Genomic DNA, 19,942 nt, shown 5'->3' with positions numbered 1-19,942 from the left:
TTTAATCGAGAAACAAAATATACAGTTTTACAAAATGGGTGAAGCTGGTTACAATACATAAAACATTAACACATCAAGGAGTCTACACTAGGTCAAATCTCCTTTGTAATTGAAACAATATCAATTAAATTTTGAAACTGTTACATTACACATCTTAAAACATACATTTTTTATATTCAGACCAGAACACTTATTTTTCTTCACAATTACATTTACTTTGGAGAAAAGTAATTTTTATGATTGACAGGCGGTTGACGACAGTGAGAGGATAAGCGATGTTGGGTGTTGCTTCCGGGTATATTTGCATCCCGCCAGATAGTAATCATTCCATCAACCCCCCTTTGGTTGTAATCATTCCATCAATTGCACCCCCCCTAGTAGTAATCATTCCATCAATCGCACCCCCCTGATGGTAATCATTCCATCCATCTAATCACAAATTGGATGCCAGCAAATTATTAATGTCAATATTTATGAAGCTTCGTCAATGACATTAAAACATTAAATTCCATACCCTAAATAGCAACCCATAACACTGTCTCCAGCCATTACACATTTTTGAGGAGAATAAAGGATATTTTGAAAATAGCCCGTAACTGCTCACAATATCTATTATCTATGTCCATAAGCTACATTAACTTGCCACTTGGCTGGGACTAAGATTGGTATAAAAGTCAATTTGGGTATATAAAAATAATATGACATCTGTACTAAAACAAACTCTTAAAAAAAAAAAAAATTATCGCTTGGATCAAACAATTGGTCACTCGGGTCAAAAAAAATGTTTACAGGAATTGAAAAAAACTTCATATACATGCAGGTGCTATGACAACGAAACACACATTTAACAAACAAAGCCCATTATCATAGCCTACTCTGACAATAGATGCTTGAAAGAAGTTAATGTCGCATTGCAAAACCCAGTACATGTTTTTGGCTTCATAAATTAAAGGTCCATTTAGCTACTGCATCAACTAGGAACACCTGGATGTTCTGAAGTAGCAACACCACACTCATCCATGTATTATTTACAAATATCTATGCACAACACAAATAGTAAAAATAAAGTTACAATTGCAATGATTAAGTATAAATCAAAGCTTTTAAAGTCTGATGCTTTCTCAAAACATCTGAAGTAAAAAAATGCAAAGGAAAAAATCTGTAAATAATGATGAATATTGAGGGAAATTTCTTCCCCACATCTGCACAACTTATAAGCACTATAACACTGAGTACAGTTAATAACAAGCAAGTTTGGCATGCAGATCACATTTGTACTCTTAAATGGAATAGAAGATGGGTTTATGCACACAAAGAAAAACATACACTGTAATACATATACACATATAACTTTCATTGTAACTATGAGTCTGGAAACAGTGAATTCTAACCATTTAGTCCAGTCATGATTATAATCTATTGTTTTAACAATGATAAAATCAGAGTATACACCATTTTAAAATATGCACACCTGAATACACTGAACAAATATGGAAACCTTAGCACATGTATATGAGCGAACGACAGCAAATAATGTATTTGATTAAATGCACATCTTGGATCTGCAAATAGAAACATCCAAAAGCGTATATTCAGATGGGATTCCAAATTCTCATTTCAAATTATTAAAATACATAGTATAAAACATTGAAAGTTGGAAACAACTTATAGGCTTGACACAGAGTATTAGAATATGTGACTATCAATTCAACACAGTTACATATCAGTCAGTCATAGTGAAAATGAATATCAAGAAATATAAATATGTCATTAAACACAAACCTACTGAAGGACTACATGTAGTTTTGCATATAGCACATATAAACACATAGTATTTATAAAACATTTGGCAAGAGCATACAATAATGTCTCTGACATATAGCTGCTCAAAATTAAGATTATTTAACTTAAATTTAATAAAAAATTTCCCTTCGCCACAACTCAGGCTGTGACTAGATCTACCACGGTATGAATTTTCAACTGGGGAAAAATGACTAAGAAAAAAGGAAGTAGGTGACAACACCTATATGACTATTGTTAAACACAAATAGAACATGCACAACATTACTGGTGCCTCCTAAAATATTCCCCCAGTCTAAAACATCATATCAATCTAAATTTTACATGGGAGAAAATACACCACTTGGATTAAGAAGGCCGGTGATTGTATGAATCATTCAGTACAAATCATACCAGCAAGTTTAGCTAAATATAGCTGCACAGTATTTAATACATCACACATCTGTTAATGAAAGACTGAAAAATGTGTGCACAATTTCATCTTGGCACAGAATGAAAATGCATCAATAACCAAAGTCTTTGTCATTTGGTCATATAAGCAGCATACAACAGCACATGCATGTACACCACACTTATTAATCTGAATAAAAATCTATCAGCATTAGGAGGCTCCCTTTATAGTCCATCAATCACATTATACCAAACTCATCCCCCCATGCTTACAATCTCAGAGATAGTGAAATCTGAACAAGTCCTCAGAAAATACAAAGCTCAGAACACAGCAAATGAAATATTTGTCATATCCAGCCTGTGAAAGAACACGAGCTGAATACACTAGATGTATAGAAAATGCAAACAGCAATTTTTCCTTATCGGTGTGAAATCTAAGTTTTCTCATTTTCAGTTTGTCAATGATCAATTGCAACTCAATATTGCAATTCTGCATTTTTTGGCATGAAAAATATGTCTTATCATCAGTTTGTCGGTAATCAGTTATCAATATTGCAATTCTGCAAATATATTTGTGTGAAAAATACATCTTCTCAACTTCATTTTGTCAATTATCAGTTATCAATACTGCAAATTTGCACTCATCAGTGTGAAAAATATGACTCCTCATCAGTTTGTCAATGATTGGTTAATAATGTCAATTTTATGTCTTGAAGTGGGTGAAAAATATGTTTTCTCAAGTTCTGTTTGGCAATCATCTGTTAAATGGCAATTAAGCAACTATCCGTGTGAAAAATATGTCATCTCATGCTCGGTATGTCAAGTTCTGTTATTAATATGTCAATTTTACATTGATTAGCTTGAAAAATATTTCTCTTCATATCCAGTACATCAATAGTCGGCATTACCACAATTATCATTGCATACTGTGAAACAAATTTCTCACTTCATTTGTAAATCATCGGTCATTAAAATGGGAAATGTGAAAATCTAAGTTGGAAACATGTGTCGTCTTATTTTGGTGATGATCATTAGCAGGAGGTTACAAGTCAGGCCATCGAATCTTTAATTTTTTGGGCTGGCTCCATTCCTTCAGGGGATAAACGAGTGATTCCATTTCCACTGTTGACATGCCCATTCCCATTGTTGACATAACCGTTAACATTACCATTTATGGTTAGATATATATCCGGGGCAAGTGTAGGGGCAGCAACTTGATTTCCCATAGTTCCAATCAGAGCTTCCATGGCACGATAAAGATACAGATAGTCATCCTGAAATGAAATAAAGTACTCATTAATGTGCTTACAATCTTCCTATTTTACATGACACAGTAAATCACTCAAACATCATCAAATGACAAATGTCATATTGTCAAGAGCAGGATGAGTTAATAGTAATAATGTAGTAGAAACTGCAAATATAGAAATGACCATAAACATAAATTTACCTAAAATTAGAAGAAGCAATCCCATTTTTATAAAGAAATTAAGAAACACAAACACACAATTTGTAAAAATATTTGTAACTAATTCACAGGAAGTGCTTGTGCTATCATGCTCAATTTAAATAGCAAATGTTGCAGGAGAGATAGGTAAATAAATAGTTATGTTTAGAGTTTCAATATATTACCAGACTCCTCCAGATTCCAGGGCGCCTATTATGGTACAGCTTAGCATACATATATACATCAACATGCTTCTCAAACTCTAACTGCTTCATCAGTGTAGTCAAACAGCAGAATGTTGCAGCTTCTGTACCACCATAGCTGAAAATATAATGGGAAACATTAATGACTTTCCACATACTGTATGCAAATCTAACAGCAATTTAGACACATAAATACATAATATTTGCAGAAAATATAGTAAAAGTTGATTTTGGTAAAATGGAATTTCAAGAAATGTTAAATGGAAATACAACCTTTGGGCATGGGAGTAAGAGGTAAATATATAAAAATATACCAGGATATTGGAAGCATGTACAGGTATAATTAACATACACTAGTATATTGAAACACGAAAAACAAAATATGCCAATATACCCCTATGGTCAACTTACCTATCAATCACAATCATTGGGCCATTTTGAAATCCAGCATGCCATTCTTGAACCATATTGATAGTGTCAAATATTGATACCACTGAAGAGCAATTATCAAGCCAGTTGGTGCATTGAATCAGTCGAACAGGTAACTCATAATCATCTTGCAGGGAATGTACAGTGAAATCACGTGTCTGGTAACCAATATGATCATGCTTTTCAATGAATTTCACCTTGAAGTTATCGGACTCAAGATCACCTTCTTCAGTTGGCCAGTAGCAATCATTTTCCTAAAATAATGGGTAATGTTAGTGATGATGAAATGATTTAAACTAAAATAGCAGGTCAAAAAAATATTTCAACAATAATTTAAGACTTTAAGTTATAATATTTATGTTTACTTATCAAAATAGAGAAACTTGAGTGTTCTACTAAGGGTCCATTTCTGAAACCATAAGTCAATTTACAAGTTCTCCTAATTTACACATGCAGAAAGCTCGTTAATGTGCATTTCCACTGGCAAGAAACTATACAAAGTAATGACCCTCAAGGTGTTTACAATGACCACAATAAAACTCTTGAGCTGATCTTATGGAGCTATTTGCACAGAGCTCTCCTTTGAATTCCCTTGAGCCTGTTTACACAAATCCACCACCCACAGGAGAGCTATGGAGTATACAGCCAAATTTCCTTCAGCCAAAACAAAAGATGGCGAGATGGCTTCCTTTATTTTTGAAATTTTAATGAGCTTGAATAGTTTTTCGGGGCCAAAATATGACCAAATTTTCCTTTCACCCAGTTTTTCAGCTCTTCTACATGGCTTTTTCTTGTCGAAAGCTATTAAATTAAAAAATCAATAAATTTGTTCCATGTAATCAGCACATACATATATGATACAAATATCTTTCAGAATATGTACTGTACTTTGTTCTACGAAAAAATTATCACAAAAACCCTATAAAATTTCATGGTCCTAAAATTTTGAATTCAACAGTAGGTGAAATTGAAGCTGTCATACTTCTGTGCTTCAGCAAAACTACAGGGATATTTTCGCTGGTCTTTCCCTTGCTACACATTTACTTTGTTGTTAGATGGTGAATATTCAAACTCATTTTCATGTGGGTAAGATTCATCATAGAGATGGTGAATTTATCAAGATTTAACTATACTAGATAGTCAAAAGAAAAGATAAGAGATTTGAAAGAGATTCATGTAGGAAAGGAGATGGGTTGAATTCATAATTATCTGGTGAAGAAAATACTGCTGCTAATGATACCAAAGTCCACTTCGTCTTGAAGCTCTGTCAACGTAGTTGAAGTAGGCCCACTAATCAGATGTGAGAGAGTTAGGAATTTTTAAGTTAACTTGGTTGTAAAATTCCAAGATGTCAAAATTTTATCATTGGCTCCTGGATGATTAAACATTTTCAATCTTTTTTATGTCTACTTTAAATACTACCTTGATCAAAAAGTTCCCGGAATAACCACCGTGTGGCGCTCCCATCGTTCCGATTTGAGTTCTGTTTTTTTTGTTAAATTGGTACATCTGTTGTTGATATTCCCTTTAAATCTTAGTGTCATAACTTGACATTTGCAAAAGTTACGTAGCCAAGAGTACATCTATCTCTGTGTGTGTTGGCGATTTTTTACAATTTCAGAAATGGATTTAAATTTGCAACAACGAACTTGTATTAAATTTTGCGTAAAAAACGGATTTAGTGGCGCACGGACGTTGGAAATGTTGGAAAAGTGTTTCGGCAACGATTCTCTAAAAAAAACGGTCGTTTACCAGTGGCACGAGCGGTTCAGAAGTGGTCGTGAGTCAATCGAAGATGATGAACGCAGTGGCAGACCATCGACATCGAAAGTCGGTGAAAAAATTGATAAAGTAAAAGAAATGTTGGTCAATAACCGCAAATTAACCATCAGAGAAATAGCGGAGGACTTGAACATTGCCTATGGATCCGCCCAAGACATTGTGGTTAATGATTTGGGTTTCCGTCGTGTAGCAGCAAAGTTGGTGCCAAAAGACCTCAATTTCATGCAAAAAAGAGACCGTGTTGACGTCGCAAAAGACATGATTTGCGAGGCTGAATCCGATCCCACATTCATCAAAAGGATCATTACTGGAGACGAGACGTGGGTTTATGAGTACGACACGCAATCCAGACATCAGGCAAGTGAATGGCGTTCACCAAATGAGCCGAGACCAAAAAAACCACGTCGTTTTCAGTCAAAAAAGAAGGCAATGCTGACGGTTTTCATGGATTACAACGGTGTAGTGCATCATGAATTTTTGCCAGAAGGCCAGACAGTAAACAAAGAGTATTATTTGGGCGTTATGAGACGTTTGCGTGAAGCAATTCGCCGAAAGAGACCAGAAATGTGGGCAGAAAACTCGTGGATTTTGCACCATGATAACGCACCGTCGCACAGTGCTATCATTATTCGTAATTTTTTGACGAAAAATGCAACAAATACCATCCAACAGCCACCGAATTCACCTGATTTGGCTCCCTGTGACTTCTTTCTGTTCAATCGAGTTAAAAAACCATTACGGGGAACGCGTTTTAGCAGCCGAGAGGAAGTAATGGAAAAATCGCAGGAAGCACTGATGGACATACGGAAAACCGACCGTAACTTTTGCAAATGTCAAGTTATGACACTAAGATTTAAAGGGAATATCAACAACAGATGTACCAATTTAACAAAAAAACAGAACTCAAATCGGAACGATGGGAGCGCCACACGGTGGTTATTCCGGGAACTTTTTGATCAAGGTAGTATGTCACAATTTTTTCACATATAAAGATGGATTTAAACATAGATTAATAATTAAATCAAATTTTTACACGGCTCCAGTGATATCAGTCACAACTTAATGTTAATAACAAAAAACGAAAGCCCAATGCTATTCTGCATAATATGCCAAGTTTTCAGTTCACTCCAATTAGCTCCTTTATATGCCACAACAACTTATCTATAGCTTTTGAATCATACACTTATCTATGACCTTAACTATTATTATGGCAGTAGAAGAATTCACATCATTACAATGTATATCAGAATGGAAATAATTCTTTCACCTATGCACATATCTACATCAACTAAATTTTTAAATTGCACATACAAACACTTGTTTGCAAAAGTGTTCTATATAAGTTAAAGCAATCAAGTTCTTGAGCCTGAAAGTCAATATTCATTTTAACTCTAAAAAATTTTCAAAATTAATTCAAAAATATGTTATAAATCTTAGTTTTTAGTCCCATTCAATGTCATGAAATTACTATAGAAAAATGATAAGACAGATATTACCTCATCATCCAGACTAGACAGCATGACAATGGTCTGTGCATTCTGATCCCAAACCATCTGCCAAAAATCATATACTGTAATATCAAGAGGGTGCTGGGAAATGATGAACTCCTTAAGCTTATTAAATCCTGAAAACATGAGTCCATATTAATCAATGATATAATTTTTAAAATATCAACAAATAACTTATATGCAAATGCTTTGGTCATGGTAAGCAATTTTATCCAGTTTAACATTTTCAGCACTGATGTAACAGATCTCGACAACAACACTTAATTTCTAATCAAGGTATAATTTTTTTCCAACGATAAATAGCACTCAAAGTCACCAACATAATTTAATTCTTCAAGCCATTTACTTCAATTTCTTCTCAATACGATTTTAAATGTAGAGATGTGATGTATTCACCCTAAATGAATCAACCCTATAAGATTTTCTATCACTGCTAATATTATTTAATATCTATCAGATGCTTGTTAGCAAAAGAAATTTTATGTCAAACATTAAAATCAAATTTTAGATAGCTCATTCATTCAAAGATTATTAACTTGGAACCAAAAAAATGCAAGTCGAATTATTTCGATAACTTTAATTTGGCATCAATGAGGTTTTACAGGATAATTGGAAAATTATGGCACAGGTGAATTACATTACTATGTTCCATTCAGAAAATAATAAAATCATAAGAGGTAGTTAAATCTGTCAAGGCAACCGAAAAAATAGGTTGCTCAAGCTAAAAAGTTTGAATGCAGAATATGATATAAATGTTAAACACTTAATGAAATACTTTCATAATGATTTAATAAGATATGAATCAGGATCTTAAGTATCCACATTAAAGGTAAATATACATTAAACCCTAACACATTTTTTTTCAGAGCCAAATGTATACAGTTCAATTTTTTAGCAGAGGAAGAAATTTCCAAAAGCTGTGGAAATAAAGAGAAAAGCCCAAAGAAAGAGAGAAGCCTTTGCTATGCTAACTATATCGTTATGACTGATAATTCATGGGGGCAATAAAAATGAATGAAAAATACAACGATGTATAATATAATGAACAAATAATTTAGCTTAATTTTCAAGAGGGCAATAATTCATATCCCAATCCAATAAATATACATATAAATTTTTATTAGCATGAAATGAAAGATAAACAGTGAATGGATCACTTCTATAAAACATAAAATTTAAAAATGGCATGCACAAGTTCAATGATAATTTTTTGATTTGAAGTGAAGTCCCTGCATAAAGTACACCATTAAAGAGATTAATCACTATGACTAAAGGGGAGAGACTCTTCAAATGCTAAATATGGTTCAAAGTACAGCTTTATTTACTGGACAGAACAAACTGAAAGCCATGCATATGCATAAGGTAGAGAGATACATTTTACTTAGCATGACAACAATAAAACATTACAGATAAATTACCTTGAAGCCAAGTTGCATTAATGTAATCACTTCCATCAACACCAGGTTTGGGAGTAAGGTGTACCCTTGCTGCTTCAACAGGGACAATGTCGGTATTACGGTTCTTGATAATATTGCACGGTTTCCTGGCGGACATGATCTGGAAATCTTTTGGCTCAAACATTGTCACTTGCTGCAAAACAAGGTAATGATTTTAGGGATAGCTACGGATAAATGATGTATAAATTTAACTTTAACAGTTAAATTCAGCAATTACCATGTATTGGCGATCCAGAAGTTTCATGACCTCTCCCTTGTCATCTTCATACACACTGGTCATGAGGCTATGGATGTAACGGGACAGATAAGCCTGGTTCACATTGGTCTCACCGCTTTCAATGGCCTCAAGCAGGGCATCATGGATAAAAATGTACTGCTCTTCAGTCTGCACCAGATAGTTTCGTTGTGTGCGAATGTGACGGAGGAATCCATAAATATTCACTTCTCCTTTGGCTCGAATTTGTTTCAGCATAGCATCAAGGACAATGTATGTTCCAGTCCTTCCCACCCCAGCACTGAGAAGAGAATTAGCATATATTAAAGCGTTGTTATAAATAAGTAAAATAATTCATCATACAACATGACTGATTCACATGTTGTCCCTAGCAATGCATTTTCTTATGAGTGTTTATTTAATTTTTCTATGACATGGGATAGTCATGGCAGACTTTAAGCATTTAGGAGAGCCAATAGCTGAGGTAAAAGGCCAAACTGAGGCCAAAGCCATTCATTGCCTTGGAACTACAGGGTTCATACCTACAATTAGGGGTGCAAAAAACTGCTATATTATTCATTTGGAAAAAATTAATAAAAATTACAGTGAATCAAATCACACACTTGCTTACTAAAATTAAAGTTATATACATGTAATCTTTCAGGAATGGTGAATAATGGCTTGACAAAACAGTATTGATGAGCTGCTGTTTATGCATAATAAAAATAAGGGAGAACTTGGGATACTATTTCAAATATTGCCAAGAACATTAGTGAAGAATGAGATGCACAGTAAGTTACACTAAAATGCTGGAAGTTTAGACATAAAGCACACACAGGGCTGTAGGAATCATATATTTAAAACAAAAAGATGCATGAAAAAACTGAGAAACATTGAAAACCAACAGATAGAAGTACCTGTGGCTTCTACAAACTTATCGGGGAAAGTGACAGCAAAACTTAGAGCGACAATAATGATGGCTTTCTTGACGTGTCTGAACCAATATATTAATACTTCATGAGCTTTTCTTACCAGTAAAAATAAATTAGCTAAAAAATATGATCAAAAGGGAAATGGTTCCATATTTTTGTCCTGACAACTACAGTAAACCCTCATTAATCCAGAAATCACTAATCCCGACTAATTTTACATCAGGAAGGAGTTCAGCGATGCACTACAGTTGGTTTATTAAGGGGTTACAAGAAGTTTGTGAACTGGCACATGATTGCAATTCTTTCATAGTACTGTATGCAAGATAATCCTCAAAAATGCTTTTTTCGTTCAAATCCCTTAGAAACTCACACAATGACAGTAAGAGTAGGCAGCTTAAATGGTTTAAGCACTCAGTTGGGAAGCAAGGGATCAAGGTTTAAATATAGCTTTCAGAGTGATTTTTATATTATAATACAGTGAAACCGTGTAGTTGCAATATCATAGTTCACCTTTTCCAGATTTTTATAAAATTTTTATCTCATTCCATACAATTTCCTATTTTTCCAATGTATGCCAAATCTCATATTTACATGATTTCAATTTTAATTTTCCCACTAATTGAATTACTATGCGACGGATTTAAAAAAATTTACATTTTAAAAAAGTTACTCATGTACATCAGCCTTAACAAAAAACTATTTTTCGAATTTATCTTGTACATATGCACCTAAAAAAGACAGGAGAGAGCAGTAAAGTTAATTGAGTAGTTTCAGGCGTGATGTGATGAAAATTAAACATAATGAATAACTGATAGCAGCACTATTCCAATGGATAAAATTTATTTTACAACCGGGTTCCAATGTATTACATCATCACCAGGTAACAAAATGAATTTGAGTGCTAGTGATGGCAAATTGAACTAACTGAACTCGTAATCTCAGTCTGCCAGGAAAAAATCCGTGCCATGAAATGAATACATTTTGTTTGTTTACATAATTCATGCATTAAAATAACACCTGAGGGAGACTATTCATATCACACATAAGTTGAAAATATGAGGAATTAAAATGACTTTGACCCAAAAGTGATGATACACAAAAACCGCAAGAACTGGAATTGATAACTAGAATCATGTGCACTACCTCAATGCAACAGACAAAACAGCAATGGGCTACTGAACATTACAAAGTACTAAAACTTGCCTTATTGCATCAAGACTACACTGAATCAAAAATTATTTTATTTTCTGCAAACAATTTTGAAGTTGGAAACTCATTCCACTAATAGAATGGTGAGGTAGCTCTCATCTGTTACGGTTTCCTCAATTACTCGGGAATGTAAATTTCATCCCGATTGACATTAGAAAGGTGAGGTGGAAAAAAAAACATTTTCAATGGAGGGTAAAATAAAAATTTTGAAACAAGTCGATTGTCATAATAGGATCTGTATTGATCTGGTGAAACATCTACAATTGCAGGCCTCTACACAGAATAAAATACAGAAAAATCATGTTTTGATTCTGAAACAAGCAAACCAGTGCTGACATTTGTCTAAAAATAGAGAATGTCAATAATTCCAAGAATGAAAAATGACTGAAACAGAGGTTTTAAGGTGATTAATTATCACCCATGTGAATGGCGTCATCATAATAGACACCGTATTCCATATTCCCAAAAGATTGGGAATTGAAGATTTCACAGCGTCCAATGGTTGATTGGCTAACTTTAAAAATGGGCACAATCTTGTATACAAGGCTGTGTGTGGTGAAAGTAGTAGTGTTGACATTGAGACTGCCAATTGGGAGTAGGAGTCAGAATTTAATAAACTTCTTGAAGGCCAGAGCCCAAAAGGTGTTTTCATCATAGAAAAGACATGGCTAGTTTTTAATATTCTACCAGCAAAAACAGTGCCTCAGAGTGGAACAATATCATGGAAAGGTGCTAGGTAAAGACTTACTGTCTTATTATTCGCTAGGGCAGATGGAAGTGAGAAGTTTCAGCCATTAATGTTTGGTAAATCAGAGTCCTAGGTCAAATATGTAAAAATGTTGCCCACTAGATATATAGCATTTTATAAAACATGAATTACCGCAGAAATATTTGAGGATCAGCTTCATGCTCTGGATGCTAAAATGGGGTCTCAAACATGAAAATTCTACTGCTTATTTATCAGGGTCCATCCCATCTACTGAATGCATAGATAAAAACTAGAGAACTATACAGTCACAATTTTTTCCTGTGAATTGTACTAGTGAGCATCAACCACTGGATTAAAGTATAATTCACTCATTTAAGGTCCATTATCGAAGAATGCCTGTACAGAAATTCATACCTCTGCATAATAGTGGTAGGAATATAAAAGGAAATAAATTGATTGCATTGGATGCTTTACACTATATATGTTTCCATGTAAGTATTACTTAACTTTCTACAGCTACCTCAAAGGGGCCTTTTAAGAAATTTCATTACCCTAATGAATACCTACAGAATTTCTATGCATGTGACTCCAGGCACATGGAAGAAACACACTTCATTCATATGTAATATCAATCCAGGTTGATCATATGTGAACATAATGTGCATCAATCATATAAATGCAAAGAAAATTTTCCCATGGGCTGAAAATTTTGAAAAATACTTTGCAAAGGCTAAAGCTTGCCCTCTATGCTTTCCCCGCACATATTTCTAACCAAGAAATTTCAGTTTACATCCTAGAAAATGTTTATAATGCAGTAATACCAAGGTCTAACAAAACAGATAAAAAGAAAATTGTTCACAATTTATAAAGATAAAGAGGCACTTCAATGTACTTATCCTAAATAAGTACAAATACAAATATTCAACACATATGATCAGTTCTCCTTCTTCAGTAAAACTGATTCTAGAACTAAGAACATTTTGGTCAATGATGCCATTAGGAGTTGTGCTAAAATTACATACCTGCAGTGCACAATGATTGGACCAGCATCAGTTGGATTAGCAGCAGAAGATTTCTTCACAAAACTCAGCACTGGCAAAGGGTGATCTGGAGTTCCATGGTCAGGCCAGTTGGTATAATGATACTGGTGAACAAATCGATCATTACATGCATGCTTCTTCTTTTTGATCTAGAAAAAACAAGAAGTACTTAGCATGAGCATCATGCTGGCTGGTCAACCCATTGGAATCACCTTAGAGAAACTCAAGTACTGATTAGCTGGATCTCAAAAGATCATGAATGCATACGTTTTTAGGCATTCATGAGCCCTTGGATGGGCTAGCCTTTCCCATAAAGAGAACTTTAGGAATATGGATTATTTTGCTTTCACAGTTTTAGGCCTAGAAATTTGTTATACTGCTGCAGAGGTCAAATCTACTCAACTGAATTAACTCCATAAGAAGGTGACTCACTTTTCCTTTCTCAAGATCTAATAAATGTCACAATAGAATACAAAATGCTTTTACAGTCTGGACAGTTATCTATATAAATAATTCATAATAAGCTTATTGGTTCATTAAAATTAGTTTTTCCTAATTAATTGGTCATTAGAGTGCATGTTAACCAATTTTTAAAATGGTCATCTGTTTACTGTCTGTCAATGTTGGATATACTGAGATTCCACTTTAATGTACATAATAGTTTCCCACACCTGAAACTACATCACTTTGTGCCAATTCACAAAGTAACAATGCTTGGCAGTATTGTTTTCTTAAAAATAATTAAGTTTTTTATATGCTGCAGTTATACAAGGGCAAAATAACTATAAATTTATTCGTAGATCGTAGGCTTTCGCAGCTGTTGAGAGATGCAGAGGTAGTTCTCGGGCTGGACTGCGTGAGAGACATTTTTGGCTCAACGTTTCTCTCCCATTGCAGGGAGCATCTTCAGGAGCGAAGTAAATTTATGCTAGCTGGCATAACCAGCTAGCATAAAATTACTTCGCTCCTGAAGATGCTCCCTGCAATGGGAGAGAAACGTTGAGCCAAAAATGTCTCTCACGCAGTCCAGCCCAAGAACTACCTCTGTATAAATTTATTCACTCACAATTTTGGAATCGTTTCCAAATAAAACCTCATCTTGAATTTTAGCAAGATCTTGAAAAGTCAATACTATCTCCAATACATTGATACATACGAGGGTCATCCGGAAAGTAGTACCCGTTCGTGCCGCATGAAGTGCTGACGACGCGAGTAGCCGCTGGACGAGGTCAGATAGCTTCAGTGGCTTGTCTGCCTTCTCTGAGCCAAGTTGCGTGACGCTAGCATTGCCTGTGTTGTTTCTGTGATTGTTTACAATGTTTAAAAAAATTGAGAACGCCGCCAGTTTTGAAGTGAGGGCAGTGATTAAATTCCTCAATGCAAGAAACGTTCGCCCATGTGATATTCATCGCCAATTAAAGGAGGTGTATGGAGACAATGTAATGGACGAGTCGTCTGTTCGGCGGTGGTGTCGCAACTTCAACATGGGGAGGGGGAACACACACGACGATGAGCGTTCGGAGAGACCGTCTGTCATTACAGACCAACTGGTGAGCTCAGTTGACGAATTCGTGAGGAACGATCGGCGCGTCACAATTGATGACATCTGTGAGCATTTTCCCAATGTTTCTCGAACAATTGTTCATGAAATTGTTAAACACCATCTGCATTATGCAAAAATTTGTGCAAGATGGGTCCCTCGCGTATCTCAATGAGCTGGCGGCGAAGGACTATGCAGCAGGAATACAGAAACTTGTCACACGTTATGACAAATGCCTTAATTTGCTTGGAGATTATGTTGAGAAGTAGTTTAAAGTATCCTCTTTCAAATAAAATTTTTTATGTTTGTTAATATTTACTTTTGTGTCTTTATTTCACGAACGGGTACTACTTTCCGGATGACCCTCGTAAATTTGAAAGTATGTTTTTTTTGTTCCACTTTTATTCCAAAACTAATATAATTTTACATATAGAGTTTCAATTTGCTTTAAAATCACATTTTCAGGCATACTAAATAAGCATGACTTAAAACTAAATTAAGTGTTCCTGTTTAATGCGCTAACTTTAGTTTTTTCAACAAAAATATATTTTTCAAAAGCTGAAAAGTCTTTGAGTTTTTATTTACAATGCTATCCCAAACTGAATGTTTAGATTTATTTAAAAAACTAAATTATTATATTTTACATGTCACCTTGTAATATTACAATTTAAGATATTAGAAAAAGTTAAACAAATATACATTTTTTCAATGACAAAGTTGATTTTAGTCTTTTTTTACATTTTAGAGTTATCCAAATGAGGAATGGCCTTAGAACCCAGTGAATCTGTCATAGAAACTGGAAGCTCTGCTGGATCCTAATAACCAATGTAACTGCTACCTTTTTAATTTTTACAATTGAAATTAATGGTATTGCGAACCCTAATATCATTACGATTAAAGCCAAGTTTATTCTAAATACACTAATAAATGTCCAGATGGTTGAATAACAGGTATTTACATAGAAGTTATCCAAGTCTGAACCTAAATCCAAATAGGACATTAAAAACGTACATTTCATATAACATGGGCAAAGAAAAAGAAGAAGGATTGCTCCAAAATCTTTTTTCAGGTGAATTACTTGCTTGAAATTATGTGCTGAAAAGCTGTAGGTTTAGAGGCTTCTCATAAAATTCAGAATAAAATTAGATATCTACTTTTGAGTAAAACTTTAAATTTCATACAGAACCTGGCCATTAGACAACTTAATGCCTTATTGTGATTCTTGCGTAATTTAGGTGAAAATGGCCTCGGTCATAGCAGAAGGTGAAAATTAAATTACTAATTGTTTAATCTCTTAGGAATTAATCTTTGATTATAATTATTTAGCAGCCAGCACAAAAAAGATGTGACCGCTTTTGCACTACATGTCAGTATTAATGTAAATATCATCGTGCAATTAACTGATCAATAAATAACTGGTTCAATATATCAATAAATTAGTGGTTGAAAAATAACAAATGCTTCTGCTTTGTTCCTGTCAATTAATTAGTTCTATATTTGTTTCTATATTAACATTTAAAAGTTTTCCAAACAGTTGCAGTCATGAATATTAAGTTCATGCTAGAAGATATGGATGAATGAAATTTTGTAATGTAAATCAAAACAGTAACAGCCTTCTCATCAGTGATCTGAATATATTATTCTAGGAACTAAGGTCTCTTTTCATGTCTGCATTTCATCTTGAGCAGGAACTACATGCCTGCATATTTCACCATAAAAAATACAACTAGAAAAAATTATTAACATCCATTTAATCAATCATTAAAAGGGCAACATGAGAGAACTCATCATATGACGTTTTCACAAAACATGGTTTCACAGTGAAAAAGGATAAAAATTTTAAAAGTCTTGGTATAGAAATGACTTCCTAGGCATGATTGACAACCTCCAGCCAACTTATCCTCATGCTCTAGGCACCAAACAGTGGACTCTAATTAGAATGTCTAATTAGGAATCTAGGTAGCATGTTTTTTTCATTAAAATGTACATGCCTTCTGGTCTTGGCTCAAGCCAATGCAAATTTTAATTATGATTCTATAGTAACGTTAACTTGATAACATACATGATTTAAGCTATTGTGAACACTCATTTCATTGAGATTCCACCGTACATTAGGGAAACTGAAGGGCATGACACACAAGCAATTTTACTACCCTCATAAAAATCATACAATGAATTCATCAAATATATAATATAACTCCGACAATATACTATACTTTATAATGAAAACTTTTCCTACTCTCCCTTGAATGTCAACTTTTTCTCCAAAGTAATTCACTCCAAGCTTCCTAACTACTATCCTTTAGTCAATTTGTTCACTTATTTTCAACCTGAATAAGGTTATCTATATCACTCTCACCTACCTCAGAGGTTTTTTAAGTTCTCCAAAAGAATCACCATTACCTCTCCTAACAAACCAAATAATTTAAATGCTTTTTGTGTCAATCGTTCTAAATGCACCTCACGCATCTTCACCCAACTCTAATGTGAAGCCCTTGTTTTTCCAATGCTTGAATGCCCTCTCACATCCATTGCACTGGTTCAGTCAGTCTCAGACTCATAATTCCTATTGTTAAGTGTATTCCTGACAACTATGTGGCCTTGTGCTTCCCTGGGCACATCATCCCCTTGAGACCCTTCACATTTTATGCCTTCTTATGTTTCCCCACAAAATACCCGGCGAACACCCATCGTTCCCCGTTCATTTTATTCTTTAGTTCACAAAGATGCCATACAATGCCATTTTAAGATGAAATTGGCTGCAGGGGAGAATTTTTACTTGAATTTAGAGTTAATTGGGACTTCAATAATTAATCCCATTTTAATTATATGGGATTGTTTGCCCTACTTTTACGACAGTCTGGAAAATTTGACTGCAACCACCAGCCAACACACATTTTTGAATGCATTTTAAATGTAAAGCTTACCCTTAAGTGACGGATTTGAAGGGTCCTCACAGTGTAAGTGGCCAAGACATCTTCTTTCACTAGTGTAACCTCAATCACTCCATATGTCTCGGCTCCCTCCTTTGGCCAGTACATGTCACATTTCCTCTACAAGAAAGAAATTTAAACAATTTCAATATAAAAAGTATTAAATTGATGCAGACCAAAATTAAATGTTAGAAAAGCAAACTTCATTCCATCCAGCTTCAAATTCAACAAGTGCCAATCACAAAAGGAGCACAAATATAATTTCTAGCAGCACATACTTTAATTCAAGTTTTTAGTTATTCAAACTTTCAAAATCATCAAATAGTTAATTTTCTTTACAACGCAATAAAATGACAATGCTGCAAAGACATTAACAAACAAGCAATAGCTTAGTTCAGGTTAAGAAAAAATTGAACACATGCCATTCCCAGTTATGGCAGATATGGTATATATTCCATTTTCAGCATTCAATGAAAGTGCAAGGATTGCCATTTAGTTATGGATAAACACAAACAGAGCCAGATCTTTGAAAAATATGATTAGCTTTCCACAAACAAAAGAACACACTGAATACAAAGAATTTTTCATACCCTTGGAAGATCTGAAAAGAAGTATACACCAGTAATAATTAATCACATCTTATTACTCTAAGAATGAAAATGAAACATAAAAATCTAAAATTCTTTTCATGAAAGTTATAATACATCTTAGAGAAGCCTAGAGATGCAGCCACCCTGAGATTCATAAATAAATGAAATTCTTCCTTTTACATTACAATAAATTTACTAGATATCAACACAAAAAATACACAACTACTGTGAAAATACCAATTCCGAAACTTAAATTTATGCATCACCTCAAAACAGAAAGCATATAAAACCCTCAAACGTTTTGAAATGAGCACTGTCATCACAGCTTTTTCTTAGAACACAGTAAAACCTCTATTAAATAGAACAAATTACAACAGTACATTCATTTGACAGAGGTGATATTTCATGAACCCACATTGGAACAAACAGAATCTTAAAATTAGCCAACAATGAATTTTGCCATACCAACTACAATTTCAATGTCTTGGCATCATTTTCAATGGTATTTCACACTTTCAATTCATGAATAAAGCTGTAGCTGGCCAAAAGTATCAGGACAGAATATTACAGTCTATGCTTATTGCATTACGGAAGCATTCCACAAATGGAAAATTGCAGAGTGCCCTATCGCATGGGATGGCATGTGTGTGCATATCAACCTACATCAGTACTTATTGCATTACATGTGAGACAATGAGCAACCATACTCATTAATTGTGATATTGTGGAAGCAAACATACTTTTACAGAAACTACTTGTAACATGAAGTACCTACTTATACTGCATTTCTTAAAAGGCTGTGCAATGTATTATGGATCTCAAAACAAATATAATAATATGATATTTATCTCCACCATTTCCCACGAGCATTATGCATTCGATCAGGATTCATGGACAGAAAGAATTGTTAATGCCGTGCCAATAATATTTTGCTGCTAAGAATCGCATTCTAGTTGCTTATGTCAACATCAATAAAGATTCCCGACCAGAAAAAAACCACACCATGATGATAAGTATGCACTCTGAAGCATTCAACATGTTAAATAGCCCACAAGTATCACTCCTGAAAGATGCCTGGCAACTACTATGTTCATATAAGTATAACAATACATGTTGGTCATTTTTACTCTAAAAATTAAAGGCATATTAGTGACAACGTTAACTTATAAAACATGAAACATGTTTTTAGGAGAGGGAATTTGCCAATTTTCCATTGATTGAAAAAATATGGTCCGGAACTGCGCATGCAAACATTGCAAGCACATGCATATTCAATGTTTAATTAGAAGTATTATCATAGTCGTCAAAAATATCCTCCTTTAATGAAACAAGTTTCTTCACATATATAAGAAGAAGTCGCACGGTATAAAATTTTACTGAAGGGTATTTCTGATCTCAAATGAAGACAGATTCTGATATAGCCCTTCCACAGCAGATGACATACGACAAATATGACATGGAAAAAGGTTTGCCCTTTTGTATTACTAGGATCCCACTCTATATTGTTGTGGACATGGAAAGTGAACTTTCAGAAATGATTGATTATGCCATTTCCAGGAATTTCCTAGTTCCTTTCAAAACTTAAAATATTCCATGTTCAATGAACCGCGTCGTAAATCAAATATTTAATTCCAAGAAACAGCAGGAGATAACATGACAGTGACTTTTAGTGGAGTCTTTTAACTAAATTTGCATTACAATGCAACAATTTCAGTGCAAAAATCATTTGCCTTGACCGAGATACAAACCTGATGGACCT

General features: G+C 34.2%; 1 protein-coding gene across 3 annotated transcripts in view; it reads right to left on the bottom strand.

The window, feature by feature from the left end:
• Ptp99A (Protein tyrosine phosphatase 99A) overlaps positions 1–19,942 on the bottom strand; it is a 592,897-nt gene continuing 572,955 nt past the window's right edge. For all 3 annotated transcript variants that reach the window (XM_071582787.1, XM_071582788.1, XM_071582789.1), the window contains 8 exons: positions 17,588–17,713; positions 13,103–13,269; positions 9,234–9,531; positions 8,978–9,149; positions 7,548–7,675; positions 4,252–4,523; positions 3,823–3,958; positions 1–3,464 (listed from right to left, as the gene is read on the bottom strand). In XM_071582787.1, coding sequence (XP_071438888.1) covers positions 3,240–3,464; positions 3,823–3,958; positions 4,252–4,523; positions 7,548–7,675; positions 8,978–9,149; positions 9,234–9,531; positions 13,103–13,269; positions 17,588–17,713 — 1,524 coding nt within the window. In that variant the 3' untranslated portion in view covers positions 1–3,239. The remainder of the gene's footprint in view (positions 3,465–3,822; positions 3,959–4,251; positions 4,524–7,547; positions 7,676–8,977; positions 9,150–9,233; positions 9,532–13,102; positions 13,270–17,587; positions 17,714–19,942) is intronic.

Source organism: Hetaerina americana, unplaced genomic scaffold (assembly GCF_022747635.1).
Source record: "Hetaerina americana unplaced genomic scaffold, ioHetAmer1.1.p SCAF_12, whole genome shotgun sequence".
Taxonomy (NCBI): domain Eukaryota; kingdom Metazoa; phylum Arthropoda; class Insecta; order Odonata; family Calopterygidae; genus Hetaerina; species Hetaerina americana.
Note: the sequence above shows the minus strand (reverse complement) of the source record. Positions and strands in the feature narration are given on the sequence as shown.